General features: G+C 33.4%; 1 protein-coding gene across 3 annotated transcripts in view; it reads left to right on the top strand.

Annotated features, from left to right (window-relative positions):
* Positions 1 to 16,545, top strand: part of CREB1 (cAMP responsive element binding protein 1) — a 59,616-nt gene that overhangs the window by 762 nt on the left and 42,309 nt on the right. For all 3 annotated transcript variants that reach the window (XM_012726576.1, XM_004674347.2, XM_004674346.2), the window contains exon 2: positions 15,914 to 16,035. In XM_012726576.1, coding sequence (XP_012582030.1) covers positions 15,922 to 16,035 — 114 coding nt within the window. In that variant the 5' untranslated portion in view covers positions 15,914 to 15,921. The remainder of the gene's footprint in view (positions 1 to 15,913; positions 16,036 to 16,545) is intronic.

The following is a 16,545-nucleotide window of genomic DNA, read 5'->3' as shown; positions in this document are numbered from 1 at the left end:
GGAGGAGGAAGAAGGCGACAGTGGAGGGCAGAAGAGGTGAAGGTGCCTTCTGCCTTCCCCGTGGCTCGGTGTCTGCCATGCCCGCTCCGCGAGGGGAAACGCTGCAGCGTCTGACCTACTCTTCTCTCCGCGCTCTTTGTGCAATAAAGTTCGAAACCAAAGGTTTCTTCTCGTACTGTATTTTATTTATGCTCGTTCCCCCGCCTCCCACCCCACTGGGGAAATGCGGTTTTCTGGTCTTTTCTGCCGAGTTGAAATGATGAGAACTCAGGCGTTTTTCGGTCATTTTTGTCTCTCTTCCCTACCCTCTTCCCCTCCCTTTAAGTCAGCAGTCATGGAAATGCAGTGTTTGGGGAGGAAGGGGGTGCAAAGAAGAACGTTTGAAGTAACTTTTTTAAAACTGTGGGGATCTTGCAAAAGGGAAGCTGGTGTTCGAAATAGTTTCGGTTTAACCCTTTTCAGTAAGGTAATAATCATTTGAGATTTATCATTCTGAAACACTTGGTGGAGACGAATGTTGGCCGATGCACTTTTGTTTTACATCACTTTTCAGTTTTTGCGACTTATGCCAACAGCTTTTGGGTTCTCGGATCTCCCTTTCCCTCCGCTCCTCCCTTCCCCCCTCCTCCCCACATTTCTGTCCAGACTTAAATAAGAGATTAATACTAAGTCTAAAAATAGGCATTTAAAAGTATTATTTGTCTCGCATGCAGTAGGCAACCCCAGCCTCAGACTGACAATAACGTAAGCCACAGGCTTATTTTTTCTCTACGCCTGTTGGGGAAAAGGGACCACAGAAAAGTCATTGGCACGTTAAAGATTAAAAGACAGTATTTAAAGATCCGGAATATGACCCATGGTACAGGCTTTAGAAGTTACAATTAATTTCCAGCCTCGCTTTAGAAGTTGCAATTAATTTCCAGCCTCAGGTCTGCAGTCTAAAGGTTGAGTATAAAAGATACTTTTGGTGGCCGATTATTGAAATCTTTCATTGCTCATTTCCTGGTGTAAAAATAAAACCAAAAACGGTCATTTTAGGAGGTAAAAGGATGAACAGGTTTATGTGTTTTTAAAATACCTACTGTATTTGTTGTGATATGATAGAACTCATGTGAGGAATAGATTGGTAATAGAAGCACTGTTTTCTGACTTCTGTATCCAAATCACTTTTCCAAAAACTGTTTTACTTAACTATTGTTAAGTCTTTCACAAGACCCACATTAGCAGTTTGACCGTGCTGAGAAACTTAATTAAAAAGCTGCAGTAGAGAGTTTTTTTCATTAAAAATTGGGGAAATGATTTTAATTCTTAACACTGAGAAAATGATACCATTATTGATGGTACATTACTGTTTGTCCTTAAGAAGGATTTTCTGCAAACCAGCATCAGAATATTTTTCCTCTTATATTGAAAATATGACAATAACTCTTCCTTTGGGAAATTGCAAATCTGTTGGGTTCCTTCTTAATCTTAGCTAAAAGATCTTTTAATTTTTATTTATCGATTTATAACTAATAATTGCAGGTCATATTTTGTAAACTTGTGTGTTAACATTTGTATATTCTCTTGGAGCATGGTGCTCAATTTATATTTCTACCACATAGTTACATAGCCTTGGATGATTTTTTTTTTTTTTTAATGGAGACATATTCAGAACACAGACACAAATTGAAAAAAGTTAAAGGGCACTTCTGGAATTTAAGATTGGCGTTACTCCTTTGAATGATTTTTTTCCTCCATTTGAAAATTGAAGAAAACTTAGAAATGTGATTTATAAAAGCAGCACCTTTCTGCACTCTCAAACTCACTATGGATTAGATCTCATTAATAGGAATTTTCATTTCTTCATAGAGAAGTAACTTTGTATCATTCTAAAACCAGCTGGATTTTGTTTTAGAGCTTACAATAATAAACCAAGTATATAGCCTCCTTTTAATCTAGGCTTAAAATTCTTTGGGATTTTTTGCCATGATAGAGGAAATTATTGTAATTTTATATTTAGAGTGTACCCCTGAAATTTATGATTTTATTTACTAATTAATATCAGATATGGCTTCACAAACTATTTATAGCCAGCCTGGAATAGAGTCTAATAAGCAAATCTTTATGTGCAGTGTTACCTTTTTTCCTCCAATTGTATTGATCCATTCATCTTTTACATAATTAGATAATTTGGGGGTTACTATGTAGTGTTATCTTCAGTGACACTGCTTATGAAAAGTTAGCACTCAAATCTGAATTTAAGATTATAGTAGACACAGGAATGGGAAGAGCAAAGATTTTTCTTTATTAATGAGACAGTGTACTGCAATATCACTTTAAATAACAGTAATTTGTGGTAAATTAAATATTTTACACTACTTAGTATGATAGAGAATCAGTGGAAAGAATTTAGGTTTTGGAATCACAGGTGTGGGTTTGAATCCTGTTGCCACTATTGTGACTACTTCAGGGAATTTTGTGGCCTACCAGATGGAAAACTCTCTCAGCCTGTTTCCTTACCTGTTGAAATCATAATATCTCCTATTTTATAGGATTGTGAATAGGTGTAAAGTATCTCTTTTGGGACCCAATGACATCTATTCATTTTTAAACTTTATTACTAACTTCCTAACTGTGGGACCTGGGCAAATTTCTTTCTACTTCAGTTTCATTTATCATAATTGTATACTGTATATCTCATAGAATAGGGGGTTACATAAATTAAAACATATCAACTGCCTAAGTGCATTAATACATATTAAATGCCAGGCATTTCACAACAAATGTTTCTATTATTTTAAATAGTACTCATTATCATCACAGTGTTTAAATACTCTGGGCCACAAGTTTTAATGAATCCAAAGCTAACATCTTACCTCAACCCTGAAGGAAATCAATCAGAGGAAAGAAGGCACACACATGGTGAAGTAGTGAAAGGAAGGGGGATTATATATTGTTTTATGTTTCTGACTTTATTATTTGAATAATTCATTCAGGTAGCTCAAAAGTCAAAACAGTCAAGTAGCTCCTCCCATCATACCAATTTCCTATTTATCCTTTCAGAAATGTTTTATCCATATATAAGCTAATACATATGTCCTCTCCTCTTCCACTGTTTATAAATATGTGGTAGTTATGATTAATATATGCACTATCATTTCCTGTATCTTACCTTTTTGCATTTTACATGGCTTAGCAATTGGTTTGTATCAGGAAACCAAGACCTGCTTCATTCATTTTTTAATTACAAGCATTGATCATTTGGATATGCCAGTATTAACCAGTTAGCTTTATTTTATTTTTTTAAGGCTACTATGACCTTTTAAACAAAGAGAATACCATTTTGCCTTTATTTCTTTAAATGAAAGACATTTCATTTGAATGAGAAATGTCAGTTTGCCACAGGAAGTTGTTACTTGAACTACCTTGTTATCTCCTTACCTCCAGTTTTTAAAAGTTTCAGTGAAATGATCAAGATGTACATGATGAGGCAAGGATGTTGTGCAAAAACTAACTCACAAAATTATGTAGTATGAGTATCTCTTTTTAAGATTTCTTAAAGCCAGGCCCTCCCTAGTAGTGCCGCAGGTTGGAGTGCTGCACTGCAAAGCTAAGTCAAGTCAGTGGCTGCTTCAGTGCCCCCCCACCCTGGAGGTGATCCACATGGTGAGCAGACCTCACCAGTCTTGCCCACTGCTCCCCTGAACAGTACTTTATCGATCTACTTGTTCTGCTCCCCACTCTATTTCTGATGAATCATCTCCCCGCTCCTGCACCTCTGGCCTGTACCCCATTTCTGGATGCAAAGATGAATAAAAAAAAAAAAAAAAAGATTTCTTAAAGCCTTCCTTCTGTTACTTTTTCAGCCAAAAAGACCTTTATGGGTTTCTTTTTAAATGAGAAGGACATCTCATTGTATTTGGGTTATATTTTTTTTTAGCACTTCTCATGGGATATATTATTATCCAGTGATGCTGATTATTAGTATGCCAGCTTTCACCCCAAGTTTATTTTTTACATTTACATACTCCTTAACTTATTCTATGAGCTAGTATTTCTTATTGTAATTTAGCTATGAGTTTTACATTGTACATATAAGTAAATAATGAGCTTCACCTGGTTGCTGAGATTATACACTTTTACTGCTTAGGTGAATTTTCTTGTTTTTTATACTATGGATTAGTCAACCGATTTGACCATTTAAAACACAAAACAAGTTTCAGTATCTGTTTTTCTTTTTTGGCTCTTCTAAGCAGCATGACTTGAATACATTTTAAGTACACATGCTGTTAGTATATTTATCTTTCAGGTGCACATGTTGTACATGTTTTAAGCTGATTGAACTTAGAAAGTGATAACCTGGCAGCAAGGACACAAATAAGTCCTTTATCTTTCAAACCCCAAATCATTAAATGAAGCTTTACTGGCATGTCATTATTTGTATATTACAGTAGAGTTACAGGTGCTAAAATTCTTAATGTAAGAATAATGTCTTAATATTATTTTGAGAATTTAGTATTTTATGTAAAGTATTGCTCAATGACTTAAAGACTTGAAGGTTGGAAATCATTGAAATTTGTAAAAACACAGAATTTTTTTTTCTGGAACATACCTGGGCCCCCCAAGTATTAATATTTCTCATTATTTTGGAATCATATTGCAGAATTATTTATTATCCTTATTATTTCTCATCATACTACAGAATCAGTGTCTCCTTTGGAGTGGAGGTAAAGATCACTGAACTAACACAACAAATTGATAATGTGAAAATAGCTGTTTTCCCACAATGTATCCATTAACTCAGTCATGAGAGGCCAATAGTGGTCAACTTCCTGAAGGATTTTTTTTTTTTTTTTAGATTTATTTATGCATACAAGTACTGGGGTACCAGGCCAAGGGTACCTGGGAGTGGGGTTTGATAGGATTCACCAGAGACAGAGTGGGGAGTAGAATAGGCAGATGGTGTGAAATACACTGCTGAGGGGAACAGCAGGTTAAACAGGAGAGGTCTGCTGTGCCATGTGGTTAGCTCCCTGGCCAGGGATCAAACTTGGGCTGCAGTTGACTGCAGACAGCTTCATAGTGCTCTGCTTTAACCCATGAATCAACAGGAAGGCCCAACTCTGAGGTTTTAGAAGAAAATGTGGTTTTTAAACTTATTCTATACGATCGTACTTGTAAATGCATTGACAAGAATCAGAATCTTGTCTTGTGGGCCCTGTTTTGTTTGGATTGGTGTTCTCTTTTCCTAACTTGGCCAGATATGACCCTGGAAGGATACATTTTGTTATATTTTACTCAGACTTTTAACCATTTATATTCTGGTGTTTATTCCAACAGCACTAGACAATACCTTACATCTCCAGCAGTAAAAAATTATTGTTAATTATATATTTAATTAATTCTTGATGATAGTGACACATCTTAACTTGAGATGATTTTTTGCTGGGGTCAGGTAATAAAGGACTTTGCCATAAATGAGACAGTTTGTCTAAACAAATAATGAAAAAAGAAAGAAAAAACAACTGTTTTCTTCCTGCTATTGGATTCATCTAGGATCTCTAAATAATGAGCTGGAAGAGGCGAGGAATTGATGATGATTTTATTTTCCCCTAAAAGAAAAGAATTAAAGACATTTTGTTGCAGAAGAAAAAAAATTTAAGTGAGAAGTTAAAATAGTATTTATGATGACCTGATGTGTAGGGGTAAAGGGTGGGCCTAAAGGTCGCTTGTGCAAATGATAATAAAAAAAAATGTTACCAAAGATTAATGAATTCTCTCTGAAACTAAGCTATTTTCTTCAGTTTCAAGTGTATTCCAAATGAGCTGGTTAGGTGCATGTAAGTTTCTAATAATTACATGGTGGATAAATGTTAACTGAGGTGTTTGTAACAATCATGACTGAACAGCCTTTTTTTGAAAGTGGTTATCTGATTTGTAAAAATAATTACCACTAGAAGACTCGGAAATACCTTGTTTCTCATCTCTAAAATGAAAATTATTCCTTGCTCTGAACTCTGCCTGTTCCTGAAGGAGTGTCATTTCTTAGAAGTAACAGTTGCAACTTTGTTTGCTTTGACAAACAATATAATAACAGACCAACAGTAATATAATAGTAGTGTCTTGCTTTATCATACTACCATGTATCTGTCTTGTTATTAATTCAGTGAACATTTAGTAACCATTGACTTTTTTTTATGTTTGGTGAAATATTCACAAGAAAATGTATTCAGTTATGTGTATAGATGTTAAATAAAACATGTTTAGTTGCTATCAGTAGTAAAGCCTGAGTGTGTGGCTCCTACCCTCAAGGAATTTATGATATGGTGTAAGAAAAAAATGGCCTATATGTAGGAAAGCATCAATATTTACTACTGTCTTTAAAGGAGCCAAGGAGTTTAGTGAGGAAACGGGGGGGGGGGGGGTAGGAGGGGTGGTAAAACTGAATATTGAGCAATTTGGATAGATCAAGTTAAATGGAAACTTATTCCAGGCAGTGACATGGACCACAACAATGGAGACATGGAAGTGGATGAACTCAATATACTTACTGTTCGTGAAGAAAGTGTTAAATTAACTTTTATCCACATTATGAACAACCCTAAGAGTCTGGCTTAGAAGCTTTAAATTTCATATAAGAGGAGGAACAATGTAGACAAGAATAAAATCATAAATTGGACTAAAAGGTAGATTTCCTGACCCATATTCTCTTTGTGATAGATTATATTGTTTAAAAACTGAACATCATAGATTCTTTTTTAAAAACTTTATTAAAATACAGTCACCATGCAATCTACTCATTGCAAGTATACAATTCAGTGGTTTTAAACCATATTTGCAAGGTTTGACAACTGTCATCACTGTTTTAAGACATTTTCTCTATTCCCAAAAGAAACCCTGAATCATGCCTTGCTCATTACCCCTCTGTCTCTCCACTTCCCCCCCCCACCCCCCTAGGCAACCATTGATCTACTTTCTTTTTGTATAGGTTTGCCTGTTCTGAAAAAAGCAATATAAATGAACTCATGTATTGTAATGAGCTTTTCTTTAGCAAAAATAAAAGCCCGCCCCCCCTTTTTCTACATTTCTTTAAAGTTCATTAATATGGTGGTATGTATCAGTACTCCACTCTTTTTTATTGTTAAATATTTTATTTTATAGACAAAATGTTATTCATAAATTCATGGACATTTTGGCTATTATAAAAAATGTTGCTGTGAATATTTATTGGATATGTTTCCATTTGTCTTGGCTATAAATATGCTTAGGCATAGAAATTGCCATTTTTTATGATAACTATTTTTAACCATTTTAGGAACTACCAGAGTGTGCCATCTTATACCTACCAGCAACAGTATTAGAATTTTCGTTTCTCCATATCCTCACCAGCATTATTTCTCATTATGAACATCTTAATGGGTACAAATGATACATCATTCTGGCTTTGATTTTGCATTTCCCTGGTGATGACAACGTTTACCTCTTTCCATGTACTTATTGACCAATTACCACTCTTTTTTGAAGAAAAGGCTATCCTTATCTGTTTTCACTTGGGTTGTTTTTTTAATTCTTGAATTGTAATAGCTTTTTATCCTTCTACATACAAGTCCCTTACCACATATATGATTTGCAAAATTGTTTCCCCTCCTGTGGATTGTTTTTATTTTCTTGGTGGTACCCTTTGCTGCACAAAAGGTTTTAATTTTGATGATTTCGCTTGATCTTTTTCTTTTGTACTTTGTACTTTTGGTGTCATCTTGGACATCATAAGTTCTTACTTAATTATTATAGACATTTTCTAAATAGGAAAGCCCAGGCAAAATGGAACCATTGATTAATGAAAATAACTACTACCACTAATGTATGTCTGGAGCTACACTCCATCTTCTCTGCTCTTCCTTTTATTCTATATCCAGATCCAGTAACTGATGAAAATAAGCCAAGATTTAAAAAAAAAAAAAGGAATAATAACCTTGAGTGAACCATTTTAATTTGAAATATTTTATTTGGGAAGTTATTTTTAGAATTTGGTGTTTGTGCAGGTATAATATGTTACTCCTAAACACTGTTGTATTTAGGAAACTCATGCTCCAGAAACTTTCAGCATGAAGGAATTAGTAATACCTTTTTTTTTTTTTTTAATAGATGAACATACTCAGCCCTCAAGAATTTACTTTCTGGTAAAGCCTTTTTCCTGGGCAAGAAATAACTCTTTATGCACAAAGTTTTCAAGTGTGTAGCTTTGTTCCTGATAACTAGAACTTTTGTTACTAAACAGTAGTAGTTCATAGTTGTAGAAGCACGTAGGGAAGAAGTCTTCCAAGTTCTTGACAGTTACATTGATTTTATTTTCTTACTGATTAAGTCTGCATTAGTAGAAAGATTATCTAAAAAATCAGCTCATGATTTTCCTTTTTCAGTTACTTACTGTATTCTGTCACTTCACAATAGAAGTGTGTAGCTTCATGTCATTACTTTTAAATACTTATTTGGAGGGAATGCATAGGTAAACTGATCATAAGGATTAATGTATAGTTGCCTCGTTTTTTCATATGTAATAAATACCTTTTCTTAGCTGTAGAGAGAAGGTTCTTGTCTGTTTTAACTATAGTCCTCATAATTTCCAACAGAATATTTATTATGTGGTAGGCACAGAAAGTTTATTTCTGTAATTATACCTGCATGAATGTTACCCTCTTAGAAGCATCTAAATTTGAAAAGCTGGATTAAAAACAATCCCTTTAAAGTTGGACAGATTAAAGGTTGTGGACATAACATGCCTTTAAACAATTATAACTTGCTGAAATACAGCTTTATATATATATTTTAAGTCAAGGAAATTAGATTTGTTTTACATAGCTTAAAAAGACTTTCTCCTTTAAGTTTTCATTAACTCTGTTGCCTTACTAATATAAATAGTACTGCCCAACTCTGAGACATGAAAAATAGCAGTAATCAAAACAGCCTTACCAGAATATAAATACTACCAGGTACGAGAAATCACTACCAGGTTAGTAGACTAAAAAAAATACACTGAAAGATTATACTCTATACTAATTCTTTTAGAATTAAAGGTGTCTGAATGTGAAGTATGCATGCTGTTGTCAACATGTCATTTACCAGATTTATAGGTTGGTCATTGGCCAAGATAAATACAGTTCAGTGTATTTTGGGTGCCTTCAGTTCTGGGTCTTCTCTAATAAGCAAGACATATTAAAATGATTAGCTTTTGCTTACTAGACAATGTCATTCCAATGCCGAATATAGCAAGAATTTTTACTTTTTATAATATTAGAGGTGCTCTGATATAGCTCAGAACAGTCTTATAAATTCCTTTAAAATTTCTTAACATCTTCAGTCTCCATCTGTGAAGTCAAAACCAGAATTTCTGTCTTATGACTCTTAATATAACATGTGCTGTCTCACTTCAGGAAAAGTGAATTTTCACTTTTCCCACTTATCCCTTTAATTTGTAAATAATTAACCAAGAATAGCATTTCAAAGCTTAGTTCAAAGCATAACTGTCGAAATAATAAAGGTTACTTTATAAACTTATTTTTGAAAAGCACACTTGGACATTCATTTTCATGATTTCTTGGGTTTTGTTGAGTAAATGGAATAGTAAGCTATAAATAAATATTCACTTCAGAGCATTTTTGTGAGCTTTACAGTTCCAAATGAGCTGGTTTATGAAGCAACTCTTTAGTCAACATAAAAAATACTTTTCTAAAAAACTGTGTCTGTGGTATATAAAATCCTTTTATTTTTTAAAAAAAGTCAGTTCTACAAATCTATTTAGTAGAATTTCATGTAGATGTTTCTGTATGACTACGTCTTTGGCTCAAAGTGTAAAACACTGTGAATACAGTATTATATAGGAACTTGCAAAGATAGAATAAAAAGAGATGGTTTTAAAAAATACTATCTAAGATAATGCATAGTCATGGTTGCTGCTTTGCTAAGCAACAGTGTCTCTTGGTGACCAGATACATAAATGCTTATTTTAGAGCCCTGAGTAGGAAACAAGACAAATACATTGTGCCAATACATTAAAAAAATTTTTTTTGAGAAAGTGCTAAAGCTTTATCAGAAAATTCTAGGATAACTGTATGAAAGTTGTAATTATGTTTCTGAAAATCAAATGACATTCCATCCACTACCTTTGAGGGTAACATCTTAGCACACAGGGCATGCTTTGCTAACATGTTCAAAAATTGTTTTTAAAAGAGCATTAGAAACTTTATAATCACGAAACTACAGTAAATCATAAAATATAAGTGCTAGATTTCATGCAGTTTCTGAGTTCAATCCTAAACTCAATCAGGAGACTAATTTTATTAAATAACACTGAAAAGATTCTCTTTTACTGTATGCTACCTTCTTTTCTGGTAGCCATGGTTGACTTATACTGGTATTGACTATTAATAGAATTGATAAAAGTATATAAACATTTGCAAGCTTTTAATTTTTCATACTGCCTCTTCCTTAACTATATAACCTCATTTTGTCAGGGTGTGATCAATCTAATAAAATTTCTGTGGTTGAAGTTGATTAAGTGTATTGAGTCAAGGGGGTGTAGGTGTACACAGATGTATGTACACGTAATAGCTAAATGCTGTATCTGGTGTCAGTGAAAAAATAAGCTATATTTTATAAACAAAGACATTAGCATCAGAAACCTGAAGCTTGCTATATATTTCAGTATTGATTGCATACTTCTCACTTCTGGTAGATTGAACATACAACAAATGTGAAGACAAGTATTCCAAGGTGAACAAACAAAACAAATATAGAAGAAAAGAAGCAGTGTAACATATTTGTTGATTGCTAGAAAGTTGAAGTCTGAAATGTTTAACACTTTTAGCACCAATCTCTTAAGTAAATTAACCATAACACTTGAGAAAATAAGATATGATAAAGGTGTAAGAATGGTTTAGCAAGACTTTAAAACAGTAGCTTAGTAACTAAGTAACTGGCTCCAAATAACTCTGTAGAAAGCCTTAGGAATAGCCCATAGGTGTTTGTATAATTCTACAAAATATTTTTAGTAATATATTTGACTGTGACAGTGGTCATATAGTTTCTAAAATCATGCATCTCCCACTTGTGCCTTTTGCTGTGTTTATCCTGGAGAATTATTTTTGCTTATATGAGTTCCATAAATTCCTAAAATTTTGGATTGGTCAAGAGCTCAGGAAGAGTTGCCCACTTGGCTAGAGTACAGAACAAAGTTTTCTTATTTATAATTAAGGACACTTGCATTGTTAAAAATTATAGCATGTATTCATATTTTCCATTAGCTATGAATGTTATTTTTCCAGTTAAAATTCTTTTTTTTCTCAATACTTTTATCTGACACTGAAATTTGTCAAAGATTTAAAGGAATGAAATATAAATAAGGATGTGGGAGAAATGGGTTTATTTTTCCTAAAACTTGAACTAGAATGTTTAGGATAGTTAAGGACTGACATTTCCTCCTCCTCCCTTTTTTTTCTTTTTTAAAGATTCATTTATTTATGCATACAGCTAGGGTGTAGACCAAAGGTGTGGAGAGTGAGAGGTTTCACCAGAGACATAATGGGTAGAACAGGTGGATCTACTGAAATAACACCGCTGGAGTGGTGATTGGGGAGCAGAACAGGTGGATCTACTGAAATAACACCGCTGGAGTGGTGATTACAGGAGAGGTCTTCTATGCCTTTTGGGTTAGCTCATGTGTCAGTGGCTGGCGATAGCTTGAAAGCACTGAGACTTTTACCCGTCTGCCACCAGGGAGACCCCAGAACCAAAACATCTTAAAGGTCAAATTATTCTAGGAAAAAGAACTAGGTGAGTATCTGCAACATTCTTTACTTTTGTTGAATGCTTTTTTAGTTAAAGTGGTTAAGATGGGCTTATTTTGTTTGATGAGCTTTAGTTTGCAATTTATTGATGTTAACTTGGCAGAGGTAGGTAGATAGGGATAAGCCAGAAATTTATCACTTGTTTGCTGTCCTTCTGTGTAGATGCTGTACTTAGGTAGTGAGGGTTTCATTAGTCAGCTTTTGTAATATTGATGATCCCTCTAATATCCTTCCTAAGCTTTTCTCTTTTGTACTACACTTAACATCATCTAATCTGTTAAACAATCTGTTCACTTTCTGCTCATCTCACTAGAACATAAATTCCACAAGGCATCATTTGTTTTAGAAAAGTGTGAATTCCCTTAGGATATGTTGCTATATAGATAGAATAGTGGTAAAATTCATTGCAACACAAAAATTCTAAACCAATCACTGTAAGAGATTATCCTTCTCATATTCTCATTTTCCTCTAGTAGTAGCTGAATGCTTTGGAGTTACTATACTATACTGTCATTTGAGTTTCTTATCTCTACAAAAAATGTGACACTAGCCACTGGCTCACTCATTTCTCTAAAGGTTTTTGCTCAACCATTTTTCTTATCAGAAAGGTACCCCCCCCAAGAAAAAGAAAAATTAGTTTCCCCAAACATTCTACATTTGTGTTAATGCCTCTTTGGATTCCACCACTCTACCAAAATATTTTTGTTGCAGAACATAATGTCTTGTTTCAAATGTCAGGAAGTACTCATTTACGGAACGTTTATCTAAACTACATTTTGTTTAAAAAAAAAATTCCCCACCTCCATTTCCTTATATTTCCCTTGTCCCTTTCTCTCTTCCTCTTAACAGTTATAATGATCAGTGTAATGAGTAAAAGAAAGTAGTATTGGCTTGACAGTTTTGTGAGAGAATCCTTATTAAATAGTCTTGTTATGTAACATTTTTTAGCATGCCACTAATTATCACAAATATTATTGCGTTATGAATACATATGTATTTATTTGCCCAGTTTTAAGAAGGGCAGTGAGTTGTTCTTAGTCTTTCCTTACTATACACAAATAAATACACACAGTCACACACCACACGTAGGATAGTGGTCTCACAGCACAGCATGGGTACGTGTGGTAGGCTGTCCATCTAGGGTCCATTCTGTTTATCCTGTTCCAGACTCCAAATTTATTTACCATCGTCTCTGATCTTAAATGTACCTGATGTTCTTAATTTATATCATTATTCAGATTCTTAATTTATGTGATTTTTTAGTCTGATTTTGTTTTTGCAGTCCCACCAAAAAGCATTCATCTATGCAATGAATTAGCAATCTCCTTTATTGAAGCTACTTTTTTACTACTATAGAAACCCACATACGGTTCATCCTGGATCCTGTACTGACTGGGTTACTAGAATTCAATTATACACCAAAATATCTCATCTCTTCCTACCTGAAATTATAAACAATAAGGAACAAAAAGCTTTCAGTCCAAAACTAACATACCCACTTTAAGTGCTAGTTAGTAGATGACTCATTATTTCAAGATGGAAACAAAAAGAACCCTGTCTTTTTGTATGAATTAATGAATTTCTCATCTGAAACAAATTGTCCATAGGCATATGTATTTTGTTTCCTGAAACAAAAACTTGTGAAGGTGTTGTGTACCTTAAGTGTCATAACAAGACAGACCAAAAAAAAAAAAGTAGCTCTAGTGTATTGTAAGCAAAAGATCTGTACTTTAGATTGCCTTTAATCATGCAGTGGAGAGAAAGTCTTATCGATGACAGCAATGGTAAAAAGATAAATAAATGTGCCTTGGAATAAAATCTTTTAAAAATGGTTGTGTATGCTATATACAAAGGAAATTTATGTTAAATTTTTATTTTTCTTCAATTTCATTAAAGTGTAGTGGCTTAGGGGAAAGAATGGATTCTGTGCTTGCCTATATTGATCATTGTTGGCCTATAATGAATTCATTTACTTAATTTATAAGAAAACATGCTGTTTTCTTCCAGGCCAAAAGTATGAAGAGCAGTTAGGATAAGTGTTGCTATTACATTTGATGTCTTTTTAAAATTTTTTAGTTTGAAAGAGCACAGATTGTAAGTATGTAACTCAATGAATTACAATGTGGTAACAATTACTTAGTAATTTTTATAGTTATTTTGTATTCTTTGAAAAATGTAAATGATTTAGACAAAATTTAAACAAAAATAATTTCAAATAAGAAGTATTTGGGATTTGAAAACTTTTTGTTAATAGCTAGTTTATAATCATAATGAAAATATATATGCTTAGCCTTAGTTTCAAAATGTTATCCATGATTTCTGGCAGTAAGTTTTTTTTAATTGTCAAAGTCAACATCCTGCATGATGCTATTAAATCTTCCTCTTTTCAAAACTACCACTTGAAGTTTAGTGTGTAACTTTCCATGCCTTTTTTCATGTATATACCTCAACAGCAATTTGTTTTGCTTGTTTTTCACGCAAGTGCTTTTCTCTTTTACAGTATATTCTATGAAATACAATTCACTCTATCTGGAGAAGCTTTTTATTCCATTACTTTATGGGAAGACTTCATTTTTTTATTCTAATTTTTTAATTCTGATTTCTTTAATGATAAAGACTTCACTGGTAAAAAAAAAGAAGAAGAAAAGAAAAAATTGTACACTGAATACCCTTGATTATATCTTTGTGATCTAGTCAATAATAAGAATTTTTAATTGATTAGTAGTCCTCTGTACTCCAGGTGTTACGATGTTGATTATATGTTGTAAATATTTTCTTCCAATGCATTTACCTTGGTTGATTTTCTTATGTGAATGTTTAAGTAATTATTTATTCAAGTCTGATGGTCCTTCCCTTTGCCACCTGTGTTTGTAAATTTTATTTCTAAATTATTTGTATTCATTTCCACAGGGACATTTTAACTTGCATTTTTAATATCATTTGTAATACATTTTCTTTTTGTAGAACCCCGTGGATGATGGCAAGAAATACTAGTATCAGATACCTCTTAATGGCATGTAATAATCACATAAGGATCAGTGACAATTTTGCTTATCAAATTCAGTGTTATAAAATAATAAGATCTGGAACAGCATTGGAGTTTTGTGTTATTCATGGAGTTACTATGTTATTGATAAGTAACTTAGAAGACACTGTGATAAAAAGAGTTACACAAATAAAAGTAACCCCTTTCATTGTGAGTTCTTCAGACACGCTTGTTCCAACAGTTAACAAAAATTTCCCTAATCTCCCTAACCTAGCTGCTGCTAGGAATTTCTACACACTTAACTTTCGCTGTCATCCAATTCCATATTGCCCAACAGTTTATACTAGACCACTAGCAAAGCAGGTTTCAAAGGGTAAAAAAGATAGCCTTAAATGACTTGCCAGAATTTGCAATTAATTTTTTAAATTTTGTGTGTGTGTGATTGTACATGTGTATAGTGTAACATCCTATGCATAGTGTGAGAAGTTAACACAGACTTTAGTATTTGGGCCTCTAACTCATCTCTGTGGCCATTTGTCTCACTTTCCCATCATCTTGATACCCTACAACTTGGACTCTTAAGTTGAGCTGACTTTGTCCTAGCACCTATGGAAATTGTTTTGTTTTGTTTTGTTTTTTTGCTTCTTAACTTTCATAGGAGGGAATAAATACCCTTAAAGAATGTGCCATGAAATCATATCTCAGAGCCCCTGTCATCAGCACACTTATCTTACCTGAATGTCCTCATTGGTATAGTTTTAAAAACTTAATATTTCATTACTGCCACTGGGTCTCTCCTACCTCCGTTATGACTAAGGGAGGTTCATGGAAGAGGTATCCCTTTTTATAGATGGAATATCCTATTAGAGGGAAAATGACTTGGGTAAGGAAGTATTTTTCTTTTTTGAAGGAACTCAAACTTTACAATTCACATTTGAACAATTATGGCAATAATTTAGCTACATTATATTTAAATTAAGTTTCTGAGTGCATTTGCTAACATAACCACCACAAATACCTATTTATAACTTGAAATTTGCCTTTAAAGTCACAAAAGCACAAAGCACTGTAGTGCTTGTAACACTCTTCCATATTATTGTAGGTAACTAAATGACCATGGAATCTGGAGCAGAAAACCAGCAGAGTGGAGATGCAGCAGTAACAGAAGCTGAAAACCAGCAAATGACAGTTCAAGCCCAGCCACAGATTGCCACATTAGCCCAGGTATAAAATACATGGAGAGATTTCAAGTTTTGTCTCTTCCAAGAGGATTATATTTAGATGAGAACTTAGTTTTTATTACAGAGAGAAACATAGAATGAGCAGAGACAGTCTTAGAATATTAAATTTCGTATTTTGAAATATCCTAATTTTAGAAATGACAGCCTTAATTTAGTAACATTACAGAAAAAAAATGTGTTAACAACTGATGCAATATCCATAATGTCATAATTCAGAAATAATTAAATTTAAGTGATATAGGTTAATATTCTCTCAAACAAGGGAAGAAAACCTTGACTACAATGATTGCTTTTTTTATTTATCATTTGGGGCATGGAAGTACAGATAATCTGAAAAGCAAGTAGATTTGACAGCTTTGGGAATGATTTTTGCTTCCTCTAAAATATAATTCATTCTTTCATTTTGTCTTAGACATTCTATCTTTATTTTTTGTTATGTATTTTTCCTTAAATATTTCATATTTTCTTAACTATATATGTGAGTGTGTGTGTA

The sequence above is a fragment of the Condylura cristata genome, unplaced genomic scaffold (assembly GCF_000260355.1).
Source record: "Condylura cristata isolate star-nosed mole 26May11 unplaced genomic scaffold, ConCri1.0 scaffold00002, whole genome shotgun sequence".
NCBI classification, from domain to species: domain Eukaryota; kingdom Metazoa; phylum Chordata; class Mammalia; order Eulipotyphla; family Talpidae; genus Condylura; species Condylura cristata.
This window is presented reverse-complemented; position numbering and strand designations above follow the sequence as displayed.